The 21,007-nt window shown below is 40.9% G+C and overlaps 1 protein-coding gene across 2 annotated transcripts in view; it reads left to right on the top strand.

The window, feature by feature from the left end:
- The first annotated feature begins 478 nt into the window (after nt 1–478).
- The window catches only part of SNX24 (sorting nexin 24), a 91,907-nt gene continuing 71,378 nt past the window's right edge, over nt 479–21,007 (top strand). The window contains exon 1 of one of the 2 annotated variants that reach the window (XM_080372681.1): nt 479–663. In XM_080372681.1, coding sequence (XP_080228807.1) covers nt 604–663 — 60 coding nt within the window. In that variant the 5' untranslated portion in view covers nt 479–603. The remainder of the gene's footprint in view (nt 664–21,007) is intronic. The other variant, XM_080372680.1, reaches the window with a different exon arrangement.

Genomic DNA, 21,007 nt, shown 5'->3' with positions numbered 1-21,007 from the left:
CTTCCTGAATTTCATGTTGCAGGTCACAGGAGGCCTTGTGGAAGGCACTGCATCAGCACAGCTGTCGGGAGTTTGCTGGCCCAGCCGGCACAGGAGGTAGCTGGAGTCGCGGTGCCAATTCAGGACTGGATTGTTTCATCCCTTTGGAAGTTATTTTTTAGTTTTCTGCCCGTTTTCCCGTGCTCCAAACCAACACTGCTGCACCAGCGTATTCAAGCAGGTGCTCTTCAACTTTGCTTTCAAAAATGCAGCGTTTCCAGAGGAACCTACGCTCCTCTCGCCTCGCCCCGCCCCGCACCCACCGGCGCCAGGCGCCCCCGCCCCGCCAGCACAGCGGCGCTGCTCAGCCCCGTACCCACCGCGGGGAAAGGCGGCGGGAAGGGCCAACCCCTCCTTCGCCTGGCCCGCACCGCTTCCTCACACGCCTTTACCGGGGGCTGCCCCCGCCCCGCCCGGTGCGGATGGGGGCGGGCCGCAGCGCCCCGCCCCGCCCGGCGTCACGTGCGCGGCGTCACGTGCTGCGTGCAGATGGCGGCGGCGGCGCAGGTCGGCGGGAGGCGGCGGCCCTGAGGGGGCAGGCGGGCGCCCCCGGCCCGGCTCGCCATGGAGGTGTACATCCCCTCCTTCCGCTATGAGGAGAGCGAGCTGGAGCGGGGCTACACGGTGAGAGGCGGCGGGGCGGGAGGCCCTCGCGCCTCGGGGAGCCGGTGTGGCGGCGGCGGCGGCAGCGGCGGCGGGGGCCAGGCCTGAGGGGCCGGCGGGGCGGGGCGGGGCGGGGCCGGGCCGGGCCGCCCTGGTGTGCCGTGCCCTGCCCTGCCCGGGCGCGGCGCGGCCTCGGCCTGGCGGCCTCCCTGTCCCACGGAGCTGCTCGCTGTGGAGCGGTGGCGACGGCGGCTGGCACAGCGCAGCCAGCGGGTGGGGAGAGGTGGCGCGGCCTCGGCGCCGCGGAGAGGCCCCTGTGGACGCTGGGCCCTGGTCCGGGCTCCCCAGTTTCGATCGAGGCCAGCGCAGGGCCAAACCAGATGAAGGAGCTGGAGCATTTCTTGCATGAGGAAAGGCTGGGAGACCTGAGACTATTCAGCCTGGAGAAGAGAAGTTCGAGGGATCTCATCACGGCATACAAATAATCTGAGTGGAGGGAATCGGGAAGAGGGAGCCACGGTCTTCTTGTTTGGTACCCAGTAACAGGACAAGTGGTGATAGGCACATGTCAAAGTACAGGGAATACCATTTAAACGTAAAACTGATTTGTTGCCACAAGAGTGGTCAAGCAGTGGCACAGGGCGCCCACAGACAGGACTGTGAAGTCTCCGTGCTCGGAGGTTCTCAAAACCTGACTGGACACGGTCCTGGCCAGCCTGCTCTAGCTGGCCCTGCCTGAGCAGAGGTGTTAGTCTACGCAATTTTCAACCTCAGCTTTTTCAACCTCAATGTTTTTTTCATCCCATGGAGCTGTTGGGCTCTAACACATTTCCACATGTTGCAGGGTAGAGACAGGCAATGCTCTCGACCAGAGCCCAAGGCATTTACTGAAGGTGGATATTCAAAGCTAATTTTTCTATTAAACTGGTAGTTCTGAGCTGTTGAGAAATACCAGGAAAAATCTAATCCTGTAGAGTTGCCAGAAGATTAATCCGTATAGGCATGGTTACGTGAAGCAAGTGCGTCTACCTGATGCTAATGCTGTGTATTCATTGGTCCTCAGTGCTGGCAAGCATTTAGAAGCCTTGCCACTTCAGATGCGTTAATGTGGCAGTGTAACTGCATTAATATTTCTGCCTCTCAGTTGAACTTAAGTGCAGGTGGTTCTCTACAACATGTCTGTATGATTTTGGGGAATGAAACTGGCTTTAAATCATTCCAGTTGAGTGTGGTTACAATAGCACAGACTGATCCCAGCATGTCTTGGTTGAGCAGGTTAGTTGATGTGACACAAGTGATTTCTAAGATGTGCATATCATACAAATAGGATTTTTCATAGCTATATGTTTTTAGAATCTGTTTTAGTGTGTTATTTCTTCAATAGTAATTCTGTCACTGAGTCCTGCTATCTAGAGGATGTTTTGTTAAACTGTATAAGCTTCAATGCAATCAGAAATGAAACTGTCTCTCTAGAAGTCTTTTAAGCAAATGATCTTGAAAGTGAAGATGTTTGATTATTACAACAGTGTTTCTCTCAGGTCACTGGTAATGAGTCAAACTCATGGATCTGAAACTTACTGTAGCTCAGTATAGTTTGATTGTTGTTCCTCATGATTACTTTTCCTCTTCAATAAGGTGAGGGGAGTTTCCCATACAAAAATTACTAGGCTTTACACTGTGAGTCAGATCAAGGATTTCCCTGACCATGAAATTGTACTAGAAGGCATAGCTAAAGTTCCTCTGGGTCAGCAGGCATGCTTGTGAGAGAGGATATGGAAGTCTGTTCTGATAATAATAGTGTGTATTTCCTTTATGTTTTAAAGAGCTTATGGAATATGCATGAGCAAGGCTTATTCTAGCGTAACTGTCAATTTGTTACATTGCTAAATAATTTGCATAAGTATTGTTTCAAGCACAGAAATTCGTGGCCGCTGCAAATGAGTACGCTATAAGCCCTCCCTCCAGCAAAACTGAGGTTAATGAGAGCTTACCATTACTCTGTACTAGCTAGGAAAATGTTGTATAGGCAGAGGTATTTACCCAAGAAAAAACAGTAACATAGGAAATATTTTGCATTGAGCAAAAAGGTGATTTCACTTGGACGGCTGGAGCTTGTGAATGTTTCTGTGTCCAGACCACATCAGCTCTCATTCTTTTGAACATCATTATGTGGGGGTTAACAGTCCGAAGCTGTGGGTTTGGTAGATAATGCTATAAAATATGGGGATTGCAGGGTGTTGAAGTCTTTGTGATTAAGTGGATGTTCACCCGTTCTGTGCTACCTGAATCTGATGAATTAGAAAAGTTGAGATAAGTGGAGGAAGTGACACTGTGAAGTATTGAATCTCTTTGAAATGTAACCTTCAAATTAACGGGGATGGCTGCAGTCCTGGACTAGTGCAGTATATCTGAGTGAAGTATGGTTTTTTTCTATGAAATTATATATGTAATTCAGTTCTAGTTATTTTGCATCATCAGGCTTATGTATAGTATTAACATTTAAAACAGTATGGTGATAAAGGTCAAAGAAAATGTACCCCCAGCCTGATGAACATGACTGCTAAAGTCATAAGAATGGGCAGGGAGAAGGTTGAGGTACTTAACATTTTTGCTTCAGTCTTCACTGGCAACCTGTCTTCCTACACATCCTGAGTGGATGTACTACAAGACAGGGACTTGGGGAGCAAAGTCACTCTCACTGTAAGAGAAGATCAGGTTTGTGACCACCTGAGGAACTTGAATATACCTAAGTCTGTGGGACCAGATGAGATGCATCCCAAAGTCATAAGGGAATTGGTTGATGTAGTTGCCAAGCCACTCTCCGTGGTATTTGAAAAGTCACAGTAATCAGATAAAGACCTTGGTGACTGGAAAAAGGGAAACACTGCACCCTTTTTTTAAACAGGGTAGAAAGGAAGACCCTGGGAGCTACTGTCTTGTCAACCTCACCTATATGCCTGGGAAGATCATGGAACAGATCCTCCTAGAAGCTGGAGATGATTTGAGACAGCCAGCATGGCTTCAGCAAGAGCAAGTCTTGCCTGTCCAGCATAGTGGCCTTCTGTGATAGAGTGACTACATCAGTGGGCAAGGGAAGAGCTACAGATGTCATCTATCTGGACTTCTGTAAGGCCTTTGACACGGTCTCCCATGAGGTCTTTCTGTCTAAATTGGAGAGAGATGGATTTGATGGGTGGACTGGTGGGTGAAGAATTGGTTGGATGGTTGCAACCAGAGGGTAGTAGTCAATATCACTGGTTTGCATTTGGACATTGAGCTGAGTGGTGTCCCTCAGGGGTCCATGCTAGGACCAGTGTTGCTTGATGTCTTCATCAATGACATACAGCGGGATCAAGTGCACCCCCAGCAAGTTTGCAGACAACACCAAGCTGAGTGGTGCAGTTGACATACCTGAGGGAAGGCATGCCATCCAGAGGGACCTGGACAGACAGGCTTAAGAAGTGTACCCATGTGAACCTCATGAGGTTCAACAAGGCCCACATGCAAGGTCATGCACCTGGGTTGGGACAATCCCTGGTGTCACTACATGCTGTGGGATTGAGAGCTGCCCTGCGGAGAAGGACCTGGGGGTACTGGTGGATGAAAAGCTGAACATGACCTGGCAATGTGCTCTAGCAACCCAGAAAGGCAACTGTATTTGGGTCTGAGCTGCATCAAAAGAAGCGTGGTCAGCAGTAGGGCGAGGCAGTTCTCCCCCTCTACTCTGCTCTCATACTCTGATGTACTGCATCCAGCTCTGGGGCCCTCAGTGCAAGAAGGATGTAGACCTGTTGGAGCACGTCCAGAGGAGGGCCACTAAAATGATCAGAGGGCTGGAATACCTCTCCTAAAAGGAAAGGCTGAGAGAATTGGGGTTGTTCAGCCTGGAGAAGGCTCCAGGGAGACCTTATCATGACATTTCAGTACTTAAAGGGGGCTTGTAAGAAAGGTGGGGACAGACTTTTTAGTAGGGCCTGTAGCAATAGGGCAAGGGACAATGGTTTTAAACTAAAAGAGTATCGATTCAGAGTACTTATAAGGAAGAAATTTTTTACAGTGAGGGTGGTGAAACACTAAAACAGGTTGCCCAGTAATGTTGTAGAACCTCATCCCTGGAAGCATTCAAGGTCGGGTTGGATGGGGCTCTGAGCAACCTGACCTAGTGAAAGATGTCCCTGCTCATTGCAGGGCAGGAGTGGTTGAGAAATATGGTGATGATAGTCATAGTTTCTTTGTTAGGAACAGTGACAGTGGTGACTTCCTGCATGAAATGAGAGACTGGAAGATGACTCCTTCATCTGCATGGCTTCCAAAACACACTTTCCTGACCTTTCTGGGTTTCTGGTTCCCTATCTTTCGCAGAACAGAATCCAGTTCCTCTTGGATTCAGCCTGGCACTGTGTATTCTCGGTGTGTGGGAAGACATAAAAGAAGTGTTTGTCCTTTAAGGAAGCTCATTACCAACTTACCGGTTTGTTTTCAGCTTGCTTTCCCTGAAACCTATTGTTTCAGATGATTTTCTTTTTCTCCTTGATACAGCTAGACAGCACTGGGAAAGTGGAATGCGCAGAGACCCATCGACCACTGGTTAGCTGTAGAAACAGAATGCAGTTCTAGGGAGAGGGTAGAAGCCAGAGAAACTGGAAACTTCTCCCTAGCTTTAAAGGGAAAACTACAGAGAAATTAAAAAATAGAAAGGGTGGGGTCTTGACCGGTGAAAGATTGGGTTAGGAAAAGATTAGAAAGAAAAATGAGGGAAAAGTCTATTATGCAACACTTGAGGTAGGGCCCTGTCAACAAAGTAAATGGGAAACATGCTCCTTTCAGTCTTTTTCAGGAGCTCAGCTTTACTAAAGCACTATTCCTCTGACATAAAACCTTGAAAGCCTTTTTTTCCACACTATACCCCCCTCAAAAAAAAAAAAAAAAAAAAAACCAAACCAAAAAAACACCAAAAGAACAGAGTAAACTTGCTCTTGTTCCAGTTCTTTTTGGGGTATAGATAAAATGATGAAACACAGGATAAGGAAAATGTCTGTTTTCCTTGTGGACAATTAGATTTCATTGTCAGTTTAAATTGATGATACTAGCTTCCAAACTATTGAGCCTGTGTTAATAAATGCAACAGTTGTTCATAATTTGGCAGTGAATGACCTTTAAATGTAGACGCTTACTAAGGGTGTCCCTAGGGAACAATTCAACTTCAAAATGACACCCACGTGTTCTTGTTATCATTTAAATATGCTCCCTTTGTCAATAACAGAATAATAAATACTAGTTAGATTTCTAATGTTGATTCGGATGCTAGGAAACTTACTGAATAAATTAGTGTACATTTGATTTATATTGACCAAAAATATTATACAGTGGTATATTGCAGGTCAAGGTGACATACATTTAAATGTGTTGTAGAGCAGAGGGCATACTTGACTGACATATGTGCTTACTGTGTTTTTAATTAGCACTTCCAATACTACTTCCCAAATTGCTCCTGGAGTTGCAAATGTTGTGGAAGTAAGATATGACATGTAAGATCCTAAAATAAAAGTCCATAGACTTGACTTCTGTAGAAGAAGCAGTTTAATTACTAGGCTATACTCTTTGTTTATAGTAGTATAAAACTACAGGGACTTACAGTTTGGCATAGCTTATGTATTTCGACTTTCTTTACTGTAACTGACCACTTGATATGCAGTGGGGACTTAAAGAGTATAAAGTATGACATAGTGAATTTTGCAGTGCACATGAAGGCAGTTAAGGCAGAAACTTGAAAAAGGTAAAACTAAAGTGAAAAACATGACTGAATGTATGCATAATCAGTTAAGCTGCTGCCTTTTTTGTGGGTTTAATCTGCTTCAAGGTGTAGACAGATTAGACCGAGACATACAGCTCTGGTGATCTCTAATTGTGCAATTGCTCAACCCCCCTGATTCAGAGTCATGAAATCCTCATGGAAAGGGCCGTCTAAGATTTCTTTGAGCAAGAAATCACTTCTGCTGTATGCCTGAGGGGATGTCAGCAGTAGGATAAAGAAGCAGCAGCATGATTGCCCATATGAATGTACCATCTGAAAGACCAAAAGTTGACACATTCTGTCAGTAAACCGTAACTGCAAAACATCTATTACCCAATTCTCTCCCAAGATCTACTGATTTGTGGTTTTGAAGAGGAAGTTACATTTTCAGAAAGATAGGGGGTAGCAGAGCATTCAGTCATGCATCACAATAAAGATATATTTGAATTCCATTGAATCTTTGAGAGGTAACATGGTAAAACTTTGTTAGTAATACAATGCTACCAATAGAATTAGTTCATCAGAGGATCGGCTCCTGCTGGTGTTTTCTGTCTGTATAGCATCAAGTCATGATACTTGTAAAATCTTGTCAACAGAGATAATGCTAAGCGTATGCACATTCTTTACTTCCCAGGAGTGAGAACACTCCAGGCTTTGAAACACAACATGAGGGAAGATGTAATAGATCTCTCCCTTTTTTTATTACTGTAATACACATTTTAATTGGTCTTTGAAGTTTTTAATGCCTGATGTAATTCATTCCAGGTTTAATTGATAATTAGTCATCATTGTCATGGCATTTATGAATTTATCTTGGAATTTCAGTATATGATACCATTTTTATATTAGGTGACTTGTAAGTCCTGAAGATGTTTTTCATCTACAGCAGTGACTAGGTTGTTAAATTAATTAAGTTAGTATGGCAAGAGCAGGTTTAGAAAGCTGTCTTTTTAATAATATACATTTATTTTTAGAATAACTGGAAACTTCAAATGACAATTCTTCAGCCAATTACAATCCAAAATTTTCCGTTGGAAAATACCATCAGATATCCACCTACTTATAGATTTTAATTTTTGCAATCTTTGTGAAGAATGTTGTCTGTGCTGCTACTGTACATGAACACATTTTCTTGGCCTTAGTTCGCTCTCTTTTTTTATGTTCTTTCGTGAATTTTTTTATATTGAGGAATTTAAATGATTGTTTTTATGGAGACTGAATATGTGTAAGTCTTAGAGGTTCTTGTAATGATTATCTTTGGATTCACAAGAAATAGGAAAGAAATCAATGGGACTTTATACTGCAGCTTAGTGACCTAATTGTGTTTTGTACTCAATAGGCCACTGAGGGCAAAGTTTACTCAGTGTTGACTCCAGCCCTGACAAGGTGGAGAAGGGTCTTCCTGGCACCCTGGCAGTGAGGAGAACATTGAGAAGACAGGCTTGTGTGGTAGAATTTCAGCACTAGGTTTGGATACAGTGGAAGTACTTAACATTAAGTATGCACCGTGGAAGTGTGCTAATGGAGGCTTTCCAGCTAGCACATTTTGAATACTCTTATTGTAAGCAACCATTATTTCTCCTGTTTACAAGAATTACGTGAGGACTTGTATCAACTTTTTCTTTCCAGTGTTCTGTAAGTCTGAACTTTCTGTGGCTTGGGGAAGGCTTAAATAGCATTTTGTAGAGCATTCTGGGAGGGAATTTTGATGACAAAGCAGAAGTGACATCATTCCCTTTGAAAGTGGCATTGTATTTTTGTTGGGAAGCGAAAGAAGAAGTGTACTCTTTTTCTGGGAACAGTCTTCCCCTCCCCCTTCTCCTTACTAGTTCAACCTATATATCATGTTATAAACATTTCACATTTCGTAATCCAATAAATACATAAATACTGTGTGGTTGTTGAGTTTCTGTAACAAATAAAAGTGTTTGGGTTGTAACAGTAATGCTTAGATAGTTTTAGGCATCAAAGTAAGATGGGACAGAAAGAGCATACCGTGAGAAAGGAGCACCACCTCCATTCTAGGTTCTAAACAAAATATGTTTCATCTCATTCCTCATCTGTCGGTGCAGTGAGAGCTCCACCTCCTGTTCAAAACAACCTTCAGTTCTAAAAACATAAATGCTTTTTGGTGTTGGAGCTGCCACCAGTGTTAGTTACAGTAAGTAATTTAGAAGAAATGACAGCCGAACCTCGACTGCATCTTGCATGTAGTATATTAATCATTTGTACATCACAGTGTTTGTGGATCCCAGTTAAGACCAGGGGCTCTGGTTGACAGTTGTTGAATTGTGTATATGGTGCACAAGAGTTTCAAAAATCACTCTTGAATGGGGCTGCCTACATTTGATAGAAATTGTTTGTCTGGTGAGGTGCTGTGAAAAGTAATGTCAATCCAAAACTGTATTATTATTGTTTGACTACTTAATTCTTTAATATAGTGAAAACGGTATAAAACTTCTGTGAAAGACTGTTCTCCACTGGTCTGCATTGAAAACTGTGAGATAAGTATTACCCATCTTCATTATTTTATTTTTTATATTCCTTGTCTCTCCTGTAATTGATTTACTTTTTAAAAATGGATTCTCTTTTTATGCCAGGGCATGAAGGTATTCATGTGCTGCAGTACCTCCAAATTGGAAAATAATGAAATCCATAGCTCTCCTATCATCTTTTACATAAGGACAAACAAAGAATCTTGATTATGTGGTGAAACAATCAATTGTTCAGCAGCAAGTTTGTATTGATTACAACGAAGTGCTTTTATGAAAAGTGACCATATGTACTTCAGCTAACTGCCTTTACTTCTGGTCTTACACAGGAGACTCTTTCTTTGCATATAGATTTTTTTCTTTGCTCTTTACCTAGTAGTCAGGCTGTTTCCAGGAATAGGCCTTCCTGGTTATGCATCTTTCTTGCAGTCAAGCTGTGATGGTAATTGCAATCTAACTTCCTTGTTTTTTTGAGATGTGGAAACATGAGGAATGTGTCTCCAGTTTAATCATAAATTAATGGACTAACGGATTTATAATAGTGTCAGGGAATGTTATAAAAATACTTACTTTGCTTGAGGGATGTGAAGAAAGTGATACTCAGGAAAAAAATGCAAACCAAATTAGAATGGAATGCTATGCCATCATAGAATCAAAAAATACATTAGCCTATTGTTTTTCTGATTTCTTTGGAATTCCACAAAAAATTATGTATCATGATGATATATGCTACATGAAACTTCAAATCACTCCATTCTTAAAAGCAAGTTAAAGAACATTTAAAAGCTAGGTTTTAATTAAAGATCCATTCTTCCTTTAAAAGCAAAAGACCTAGCTTCTGTGTGTTACATTGTAGTGAGGGAGCATAAAAAGTCAAAATTTTGATAACATCTATTTTTGGTATTGAACAGGAAATGTCAGAGACCTTTCCTTTTGCTGAGTGCTCAGAATGTGGATGTGTGGTTGATGGGAGTGCAATCTTCGCAGTATTTCCTTTGCATGATTTAAAACTTCCTGTTTGACACAGATTACAAAGCTCAAGCAGATTTTGAGGCATGGCTGAGTATGTGGGTTTTTTTTTTAGTTTCCTTTCCATATTTGTCCTCGATATCAAAATCTGTTCCTGTGGGTGGTTTAAGTTTTTCCTTCCCTTGGCAGAAATGTATTGATGTCAGACTTCCAAGTTTGCCATGAATTCTTAGTACCAGTTGGGAAGAGGGAAAAAATATTTTTAGATGTGTTTTAAAAAACTTGGTTAAAATTTGTTAGGAGTGTTATTGAAGATAGTAACTTTTTGTCTTCTCTCAGACAATCTTTATGTTGGCCTGAATTAGAGAGAAAGTAGGAGAATATACTTTGTAAGTTCAGCTCCTGCAGCTAAGAAGTTCTTTTGATATTTTCTCTACCTTTTTGGTGCCTACTTGCTACTATAATATATCGGGAAAGTAAATGTAAGGAGAATACATTAATGGGACTCAGAAATAGTTTTAAGGTTCTTGGTAGAATAATTTTTTCTGTACATGCATTTAGTCTTCATGTTTGAATTTTTCCTTTACTACTACTAGATTGTTTGTATTTAATTGCAGCTTTAGAAAATCTCTAAACATAGTTTTAAGGCTGAAAAAAACTGGTACCATCTGGTTTGTAGTATGGAAATCTAAATTAAAAGCCTGATTTTTGCCTAGATCATGGGAGAAACACAGGAATTTCTTAGGAAAGAAGAAATTGTTTGGTAAACTAAGAAAAGATGACCAGAAGTTCATTCCTTAAAACATGAAAGCCACTTTTTTTCTTTTTTTTTTTTTCTTTTGTTCTTTTTTTTTTTTTTTTCTCCTAAATTAACTTTCTGAACAGCCTAGGTCTTTTAAATAATACATTTTGTGAACTGATACAGAAAATGCATTTACTATAGGTTTGAAGTGTAGTTGGTGTCTGGGAAAGAATTGGCAACATGCTGCACATTCAGAGCTATTTTTTGCTACTCACCAACTAAATTGTCAAAAATTGTTGATTTGAAAGGGGGTAAAAACCTGCTTAAAGTAATCACAGATACAACTGTTATCTGTTACAGGCTGAGAACTTAATGCCCCATTTCTCAAATGAGTTTTTACAATAACGAGATAGCTGTATCACACTCTTAAGTGAAAAGCTCATGAACTTGCCTGCATGGTTATTTCCAACCTCTACTCTTCTAACAAGCTCGCAAAGTTGTTGTTGCTTATAAAAGTGGAAATGGACCTGATAAAAATGTTTAGTCTGCAGAGCTGTGTTTTATTTATCATATCACAAAAGAACAATGTTTTGTTGCATCACGGTCAAAATAGAAGCGACCTTGCTTGTTCATGAGTGTTCAAAGCCTAGAGATAAGAGGCAAAATAATAGAGTACAATAGAAAGAGTGTAGTGTAATTATTTGTGGCTTGTCAAGTGAAGCCCTCTCAGGCCCCAAGTGATTCAAATCTGGGAACTCTGCACAATTCTGTACACTAACCGTAGCCAGCATCAGAGAAATCTCACCCAGCTTCTCCGACAGTACTGAAATTGCATCAGTTTGTCATGCACTGAGCATGCCAGCTTCACACAATATCATTTGCTTGCAAATGGGCCTGGCCCCAACGCCCTGAGACACATTCTTTGGTATCTGACTCTTGGCCTGTGATTTGTCATGTCTCTAGTGCTATCGGCGTAAAGTAATTTTAATAGATTCTGATGGTTTGCTTGTGGAAGGTAAAGAATGCACTACAGATTGTGTCAGGTAGCTTTCTATGGCATGTAGCATGGCAGAGGCCCTCATGATGGTGATAGCCAAAGAGTATGGAGAAATAAGAACCCTATTTTGAGTGGTATTTAATGCTCCCCTTCTCAACACCCTGCTGTGGACATCCTTGCTAACTCAGCAGGTTCAAGAACTTAGCTGAACAAAGCAGTGTTATTTGCACTTAAGAATTGTTTACAGATCGAACATGCAGCCAAAAATCAGTGGCTTTATTTCTACCTATTCAAAAAGAAAAGTGTGTAAGATGTGTAAAAGTGTTAATTAATTTCTGGGGACAAAACCGTATATATTTTTTTCTTGGTGTTTAACTGTGTATTAATTGTATGGAGCTTTAGTACTCTAAATAAAATCACTGGATGTTTTAGCAAGTATGTTCTTAAATACAAAAAATCCCCAAAACTTGGAGAGTTTATATGGAAGTGTATCTTGTATAAAATCATACAAATATGGTCTAGAATATAGATTCCTGGAGACTTCCTTCACAGATTTGAATTGCAATAGTTACTTGACTATTACTAAATCTTAGCGTTTTGCTTTATGAAGTAGGTATGTGGCATTTTTTTACTCTTCCTTCAACACCACTGAGATGAGATTATTTTGACATTGACAAGTCTGATCTTTTTTTTCATCATTTTTTTCAGCTGACTTCCTTAATTGATTACTACTTCGGTGTTGGAGCCTGCAGCATAGCTCTCCAGAATTCTGCTGACACCGATCAATTAATGTGAAGGTGTTAATGCTAGTGATTTCATCTAAGAAACATTCAAAATCATGTCAGTAATCTGTTCTTAAAACCTGGCAGATCATTGAATCTTCTTATTTTGAACATGTTTGGGTTAATAAGGAGAGCGGACAAGAGAAAAATTTTAGTGAATCCTGTGGGAAGAGCAGATTTTTATTCAATTGTTTTACATTCATATAGCATACATGCACATGCCTTAATATTTAACAGACTTTTAAAATATGTTCTTATTAATATTTATGGTATCTCTCAGGAATTTATAAAAATGCTTGAGCACGAACTATTTCTCTTTAGTTTTACCTAGGGAATTTCTGACATCTGTGTAACTCTGAGCACCCCGCTAGCAACTCTGTGCAAGTCTGCCACTTACTTTCCCACTGTAGCCTCCACATTTGCTTAGCAGTTTTGCATAGCTAAGCAAAATTTTACAATGAGCCTGCATTTTTTCCTTTTCTGTTCTAAATATATTCAGAAAAATACTGTTGTGTTATACAGTTCCTCAGAGAAATTCTGGGTCACTTTTCAGTATTGCACAGAGAAAGAAATAAAAAAAGCTTCTTTTTAAGCTTGACATAGACCAACTTTTGAAAGTATGTTTTGCTTTTATCTCTGGGTGGATTTTTTTTGTAGGGTGACTTCTTAAAGAAATACAGATTTTCGTGATGTGCTTACTTATGTTTGTTATTTGTGCATCAGTAAAACAGCTGTGCCATATTTCCTAGCTAAAAAAATGTAGCTGGTTGTGGAAAGTACAAGTCAGCTAAATCCAGTGAGCGTGCTGTTAACACAAGTTTTGTTTGTACTGAAGGCAGTCTAAATCAATTACCACTAAGCAAATGTCAAAACTAACAAAGTACTGTAGTCAGTACTTCGAATAGGAGCAGAATGTTGACATGCATGCACCTACGTGGGTGCAAGTACACAGTAGCATGTGCCTATATCATCAATGGATGGATTTATGGGGTTGTATTGCAGAGGGGTCTGTTTGAAGTCCTGTGTGAGCTGATGTTTTAATGTCCTGGATGATAGAGTAAGAATGTCCTTATTTAAATTTGCCATCAACACCAAGGCGTTGGAGTGCTAATTCAATACGAACTGGTGCCAAGTGCTGTATATATAAAAAATAATCAGTAGCATGGAGTAAGATCCAACAGATTAGGTAACAGATATTCCTGAAAGGATCTGGGACTTATCATGCATTGCAAGATGGCCATGTCACTGGTGTCATGCTGTTGCAGAAAAGGCAAATGCATGTTGGGGTTTTGAAAGATCAATATAAAAAAGAAGTCAGTGATGAGGAGTGTGTACTAAACATGGAATACCATGTCCAATTTTAGGTACTGCATTCTAAGAAATATGTGAATGTATAGGAATGAGCTTCCACAGGAGAAGGCAATATAAGAGGAAATATGATGTGTTACACTGCTTTCTGGATCTCTGATAGGCGTGAAGAGTTAAATACACCAAGGGCTGTTTAGATCAAAAAGAAAACACTGAGCAGGAACTTCATAACAGTCCTCAGAAACATAAAAGACTGTTGAGAAAACAGAAGGCAGTCAGCCTGTGGATTGGAGATGCTTTGGTCCTATGCTGTGCAATTTACTCTCCTATCTACCAGAAGTAAGAAAGACTAATTATGAAATGGTGCTGAATAATACAGATACTGCAGCACCAGAACACCCTTCAGGAGTAGGGTACGGAAACTAAGTATGAGACTTAGATGTTTCTGTCAAGAGTAAGAAGTATAATTGGTCCTGCCTGGAGGCAGCAGCGTGAGCCAAGTAACTCTGAGAAATACAGAGACACAGTAGACCTGAGGTCTTTCAGTGCTGGGAGATAATATGCAAAAAACATATGTAAGCAAATTGTGTGGATGTTCTGAAGCCTGGCTGGCCATCTCCCAGCAAAGCCTTCCTCAAGCTTCTTTCTGTGAGCCTCCCTTGGTACCTGGCAATCATCCTTTGCATTATTTCAAAAATTTTACCTATATCCATTCCCTAACCTCTAAGCAATTAGAGATTCTGTGGCTTTCTAAAACTCTTTGAGTGTTCACCCCAAGTACCTCTGTTCTCCTCTCCTGGGAACTGTAGGGGCATCTCATAGCGGAACAGTTGCTGAAACAATTGTGAGCTTCTCCATCTCTGTCTCTGCATGCAGAAGAAACATTTTTTGTTTAAGTTTGCTCAAGAGAGCCCTTTGCAAGATCTTCTTAGGAAGTAATCTGTCTTTTTTGGCTCCCAACTGTAAATTTTGGGGTGATGACAGTGCTTGCAGTGGACTTGTCACATAACATATTTATTTTTCCCTTTTTTAAATTGCTAATATTCAGTAAAGCATTTGTTCAGTATGTATTGTGTTTAATACTTCAGAATTGGACCATCTGTATCTGTTTCCATAACTGTAAATGTACATAGCAATGAAGGGAGGTACAGAACATTAGGGAAAACTTCTCCCTCTGTAAGCTAGTCAAGAAACTACAAAACTTAGTGTCATTCTTACCTCAGTACTCCTCTTCCTGTGTGAATATTTGCAATAAAATGAAAGCTTTCTAAATGTTTAAATTGCTAGGCGGGTAGCTTATTAATAGGTGGGTAAATTGGTGGCTTTAGCTGTGAAGCAGAAAGCAGCACAGGGACAGGAGTCCTGATCAGAGCTCTAGGTCTCCAACCACAGTTCAGCCCTTTGCTGTTATCTGTCAGAAAAGGAGACAGACATTTTTTGTAGGAGGGGAAAGCCATGTAAGAGCCGTTCGCAGAGTTAACACCTGAAGAGCATAGATGTGTTCCACCTCAATCCTGTCTTATCTGAAGAGGCATGAAGGTGGACTGTACAAGTTTAGAAAGTTAGAAGGCTCTTGTTATTTACTAATGACAGAGATAATAGAAAAAAGGCCAAGCAGTTTGTGCCACTTACTCCCAGATATTTTTAGAATCTGATTCAAGAATTTTATTTCTTGAAAGAGAATTTTAGGGGGATTGGTAGGGCAACCATTGTTGCCAGGTTTATCTTACATACCTTTATCTGCAGAACTTACTGTAGGTATCACCTAATCTTGCTTTTGGCTAATGAATTAGTCAAACATATATTTTTAACTTTGTGGGATGAGCTGCTGCTTGTCAGTGTGTGCTTCAGTGCTCAAAGATTAGTGTCATCTCCTTTTCCAGATGTTTCTTGCATGTTCGGTGGTAGTGCAGACCTTGTCCCTGACCTGATGCAGAAGGCATTATGTGGTAAATCTCAGTAAAGTTCTTGTGTGCCTGTTCCCATGGGCTTCCTGTTGGCCACTGATGTGCTCCATTGTGTTGCAGACTGGGTACTTCACCAGAAGCTGCAGACAGAGCAAGGCATACAATAGTGCTCTGCCACCTCCTGCTGTAGTCCTCTCATGCTCTTCTTAGCCAGACATCCATAAATATGTTTGATTTCACTTAATTCTTGAGGTATGTGATTCATTCATTGTTCATGTTTAGATGGAGTTTTTTGCCCTTGAGACCAAGGAAGTGATCAAAGAATCTTCTGCAACTTCTGCAAGGGCAGTAAGTTAAAGTGGAAGGCTTAGTGCAAGATACTGGGTGTACAGCAGCATGGTGATGTACCTGAATGCTGTTTCACTGCTGTCCTTCACATTAGCAAGATGTTTGATGCTAACTGATTTTAAAATCCTTTGTATGCAAGAGTTATGGTCACTAACAAGAAGTATGATTACAGGGGAAAATTTCTATTGCGCAGGCAGACAATTTCTATATTTTTCGAGGCAGCAGGGTGAGTTAGTGATAGGTTGGCGACGTGAGTCACCATTTACGCAGTCTCCAGTTACACACCTATTTTTACCTCCTGTTTTACAACAGTTCTTATGTAAAACATGATTCCATAAACAAGTTGTTAGCAGACTTGCAGAAAAGCATTGGAGACTAATTTATCATTCCCCAGGGAACGCAAGTTAGTCGCCAGGTAACCTGTCTGATGGCTGACATACATTGACGGTCAGCCTTTTGGAGACCTCAGTGCTGGATCACCCAAGCACTGGAGACCGAAGATATAACTTTGGTTACCGACTAGCGTCCTCATGGGTGGTTTTAAGCTGAGCTCAGTGTGTGCACAGACTGCTGGCTGCTGCTGGGGGGCAGAAGAGAAAAGGTGCCACGAGAGCATAATCTGAGAAGGAGCTGAGTGTGGAAATCTCCAAGACAGCCAGATAGGCTCTTACACCCATGCAGTCACAGCGTGTCTTTGCACTGCTGTACAGAGAGCAGGGCCTTGGCACTAATACAGATGAAAAGCTGTAGTTTTATCAGAGCAGCCTACTGATGTAGTAGTATGTCTGGTACTGAAGATGGCTTGGCCATAGCTTTGGCATTGCGTAACTTTCTGCTACCACAGAGAGGGAATTGGGGTTTCTAATAGAAATTATTAGGGCCCTTCTATTGGTGTAGACATCTTGGAACTGTGAAAAGTCCCCTTTTATAGAATCATAGAACAGTTTGGGTTGGGTTGGAAGGGACTTTCAAAAATCATCTAGTCCAACCCCTTGCCATGAGCAGGGACATCTCACTAGATCAGATTGATGATTAGGGCTAACCAGACCTTTAGCACTTTTAGTGATGGGACATCCACAAGTTCCGTGGACGACCTGTGCCAGTGTTTCATCAGCCTCATCATAAAAAGATTCTTTCTTATGTCCAATCGACATCTCCCCTTTTAGTTTAAAACTGTTGCCCCTTGTTCTGTCACTACAGGCCCTGGTAAAATGTCTCTCCTTCCTTCTTACAGGCCCCCTTTGTATATTGAAATGGCACAAGAAGGTCTTCCTGGAGCCTCTTGTTCTCAAGGCTGAACAACCTAACTCACCTGTTCCTCAAAGAACAGGTGTTCCAGCCCTCTGATAATTTTTATGGCACTCCTCTAGACCTGCTCCAACAAGTTTGTGTCTTTCTTGCACTGGGGGCCCCAGAGCTGGATGCAGTACATCAGGTGGGGTCTTATGAGAGCAGAGTAGAGGGGGAGAATCGCCTCCTCTCACCTGCTGACCATGCTTCTTTTGATGCAGCCCAGGCCCAGGATACAGCTGGCTTTCTGGGTTGCTAGAGCACATTGTGGGGTCATGTCCAGCTTTTAATCCACCAGTATCCCCAAGTCCTTCTCCGCAGGGCAGCTGTCAATCCTTTCATCCCACAACCTGTATTGATACTGGGGGTTGCCCCAAGCCAGGTGCAAGACCTTGCACGTGGGCCTTGTTGAACCTCATGAGATTCACATGGGCACACTCCTCAAGCCTGTCCGGGTCCCTCTGGATGGTGTGCCTTCCCTCAAGAGAGTCAACGGCACCACTCAGCTTGGTGTTTGGTTCAGTTCTGTGTTTAAATGGCACTTACAAGACCTGGGATCAAACATGAGCAAGACTGACCACAACAATGCTAGAATGCTTACTCACTGAGTAATGCCAAGATCTTGAGAAATAAGTTTTTAATTATCTCTTGAGGCATTAAGCTCAAAGGTTTTGATTAAATTGTATATGGACAGCATTATTTCTTAAAACACCCTGACTTTGGAGTCCTTGTCTTTTAACTTCAGTGTTCTGTTGGGTTTGGGGGTTTATTTTTATGTAATAATACCTAAATTTATACGTTTACAGTGGATGTTGCAGTACTCAGTATTTCAATGAAAACAATACCAAAGTTCACTATGTAGGTTTTTTCAAAAAAAAAAACCCGAGTAACAGACTTCTTAAATGTTTTATAGCATGTCACTGTTGGGTTTTTTTTCCTTTTGTTCTCCTTTGTGTAACATTGTAAATATTTAAATATGGCTCCCAAAAATAAAAGCTCTATAAATGTTGAGCTCCTGTTGAAGGCTCTAGGGATTTGGTTGTACTAAGTTAGAACTGGTTGAATGCATTTTAAAAATTACTTTTGGCTGTAATTGTTAGCTTCAACAACTTTGACTACTGGTCAGAAGTAAGAGGCAGGGTGCAGGCCAGCCTACTGGTGACCTACTGCAAAGCTCCAAGGTCCAGGTTCTCCTTCCATGTTCCAGCTACCCCTAAGAAGCTGGGATGAGGGATACGTTTTGTAAACTCTGAGTATGAGCACATATTGAGCAACTCTGGACTAACTTGGTTTAGACACAGTGGAAACTTGCAGTAGCTATAGAAGATTCCTTTTAATTTACAGGGATTTTGAAGCAGAGAGAAGAGTGGATGTCTTTTTCTATTGCTTAATCTTTCTAAGGTTTCCTTCAGGAGTGGAATTAGCACTACTTTCTCTTGCTAGATTCTTGGAATTAATCCTGCCCAAAATGAAGTCAGAGGCAAATGTTTGCATTCTTTGGTCAGTCACACACCCTTTGTGTTGTAATGATGTGTTATTAAAAAGCCCAATGGTCAAAGAAATGCATTTAGAATTCACACTTAGCATAAGCTTTGCTGTTTTCTAGTTGTTGTTGAGCCTATTTGAGTACAGACTTGACATAAGTGTGTGTATGTATATTTAATATATATATATATTTATAAAAAATAAGAGAACATTCAGTACTTAAAATAAACAGACATCCTCCTATTAATCTGAGTGTACTTATGTTAGTGTTAAGATTTTGAACTGATTGTCCTGCAACATTAATTGTTTAAGTTAATAAAGCAGTGTATTAGCTGATAAAGTATGTGTATTACAGAGCACACTATTGGTTACTTGGCTTATTACTTAGTTGTGTATTACAGCAGAGAGTATTTAGTCAAATAATTAGATACTTCTGTGACCTTGCTTTTTATGTATACAATAAAAGCGTAGCAATCACAGTCAGATTCATGGGGGCTTATTGTTGTAATTGCTATTTATGTTTAATTGGGAATGTACAGGGAAAGTACAGAAAGTATATATTTTTCTCATTTAAAATCTCTAGCAAACTGAAGTTCATTTCTCCTGAGTGTGTTTTAAGAAAATCTTTTGAAAAAATTGAAACTCTTCATAATAATATGGCTCTCAGCTGTACACGCTAGTATATGGTAGGCATTCTTTACAAGCCATTCACTTGATTATTTGTTTATTTATAATAACAAGAAGAGATAATGTTTAAAAGGCCATAGAAAGCACGGCAGGTTTTTCCCTCTACTGACTTACTAGTATTAGTCATTTTGTAGCTTGAATAAGGTGTGCATGCACTTTATCTGAGGATTGTCCATGTAAGTTAAGTTAACTCGGGTACCCTCCTTGGAGTGATGGTTTTTGTCGGTTGGTACCTTTGCTGGGGTGCCTAGCAGACCAGTAGGGGTCACTCTATGCATTGAATTTAGGAAATAGGTAAGTCGTATTAATTACTCTTTTAATTGTGCGTGCTAACACACTTGAAAATACGAAATCCTAGAGAAGAATTGTACTCATTATTTATTATATTATTCTGTTGTCTTTGAGTTGGGAGTATCTGTAGAAAACCTAAGCTAACTGCAAAGTGTGGATATGTCAGAGACTGAATGTCTAATGGTACAGCTTCAGGAGGGTGTGACTTTGAGAGAGTCTTCTTCAAAGCTTGCTGAAAAATGGCATGTGCTGAAAAGAAAGTAGTTCTGGTTGGAGCTGCAATATTTCCATGCACTGACACAGTAAAAGAGGCTGAAAAGTCTGGTAAGGCAGGTTGATGGGCCACATAAATGATTCAGTAATGTTTTCTTCCATTTCACTCAAAAAAACAAACTTTAAGGTCATTTTATCAAGTATAGCAGAAAGTTACCAAGCATATTTTTCCTTTTAAAATGTGCATCCAGTAAGTGAAATAGATGACTGATAATACTGTGCTCTTCTAAGTTAGATGGTTAATTGTGCAACTAGTCGTTAATCAGTGTGGTCACTTCAAACCAATGTATAAGGTCTATCTGTTTCCAGTTTTTCTGTACTGGCAGTGTTGTGAAATACATCTCCCTCCTGCCCTTCCCTAAATCTATATCTTAATCCTTTCGTAAATGGGGCTTTTATCCACTTTAAATTGAATATGAAGACTGAGATTTCCTCTTTGTAATACTTTCAGTACTGAGATTTCTTAATTAGGGATGCATTGCACATAATTAGGTGGATCTGGCTATGCTGTTTATTTTCATATCCTTCCCATGATCTCCTCTTCCACACTTACTGCAGTAATTTCTGTACATGTGTTATTCTGTGCCAGTTGTGCCTTCAGGAACTCACATATGGATCTGGAGCCTTATTTGAAAATATTTTTAAGCTGTTGAGAATCTTCAGTGTTAGTGGTCTGTGGGGGAAGCCCCATTTTCCAGGAAAAAAAACACCCCAGTTTGGTGCCCTAGCTGATGTCCAGGATGTGAGAGTTCAGTTTCTGATTCAGGCAAGTCACAGTGGTTTGGTAGTTTACTTCAGAAAAGCAAGGAGAACTGTGTGGAGTCAAGTGGGACCAAGATAGTGAGTAAGAGCATATTTGTAATACTCATAGTCGTTGCTTGAGAGGCTGCCCGTAAGGCTGAAGTAATTAATTTCTGTAATACTGGTACAACAGGAGATGGGAGTAGAAAGAGGTAATAGCAGATAGTAGGCAGCAGCACTGCTTGGTTTTCTGTGCCTG

This window comes from Falco punctatus (genome assembly GCF_963210335.1).
Source record: "Falco punctatus genome assembly, chromosome: Z".
In the NCBI taxonomy this organism is placed as follows: Eukaryota; Metazoa; Chordata; class Aves; order Falconiformes; family Falconidae; genus Falco; species Falco punctatus.
This window is presented reverse-complemented; position numbering and strand designations above follow the sequence as displayed.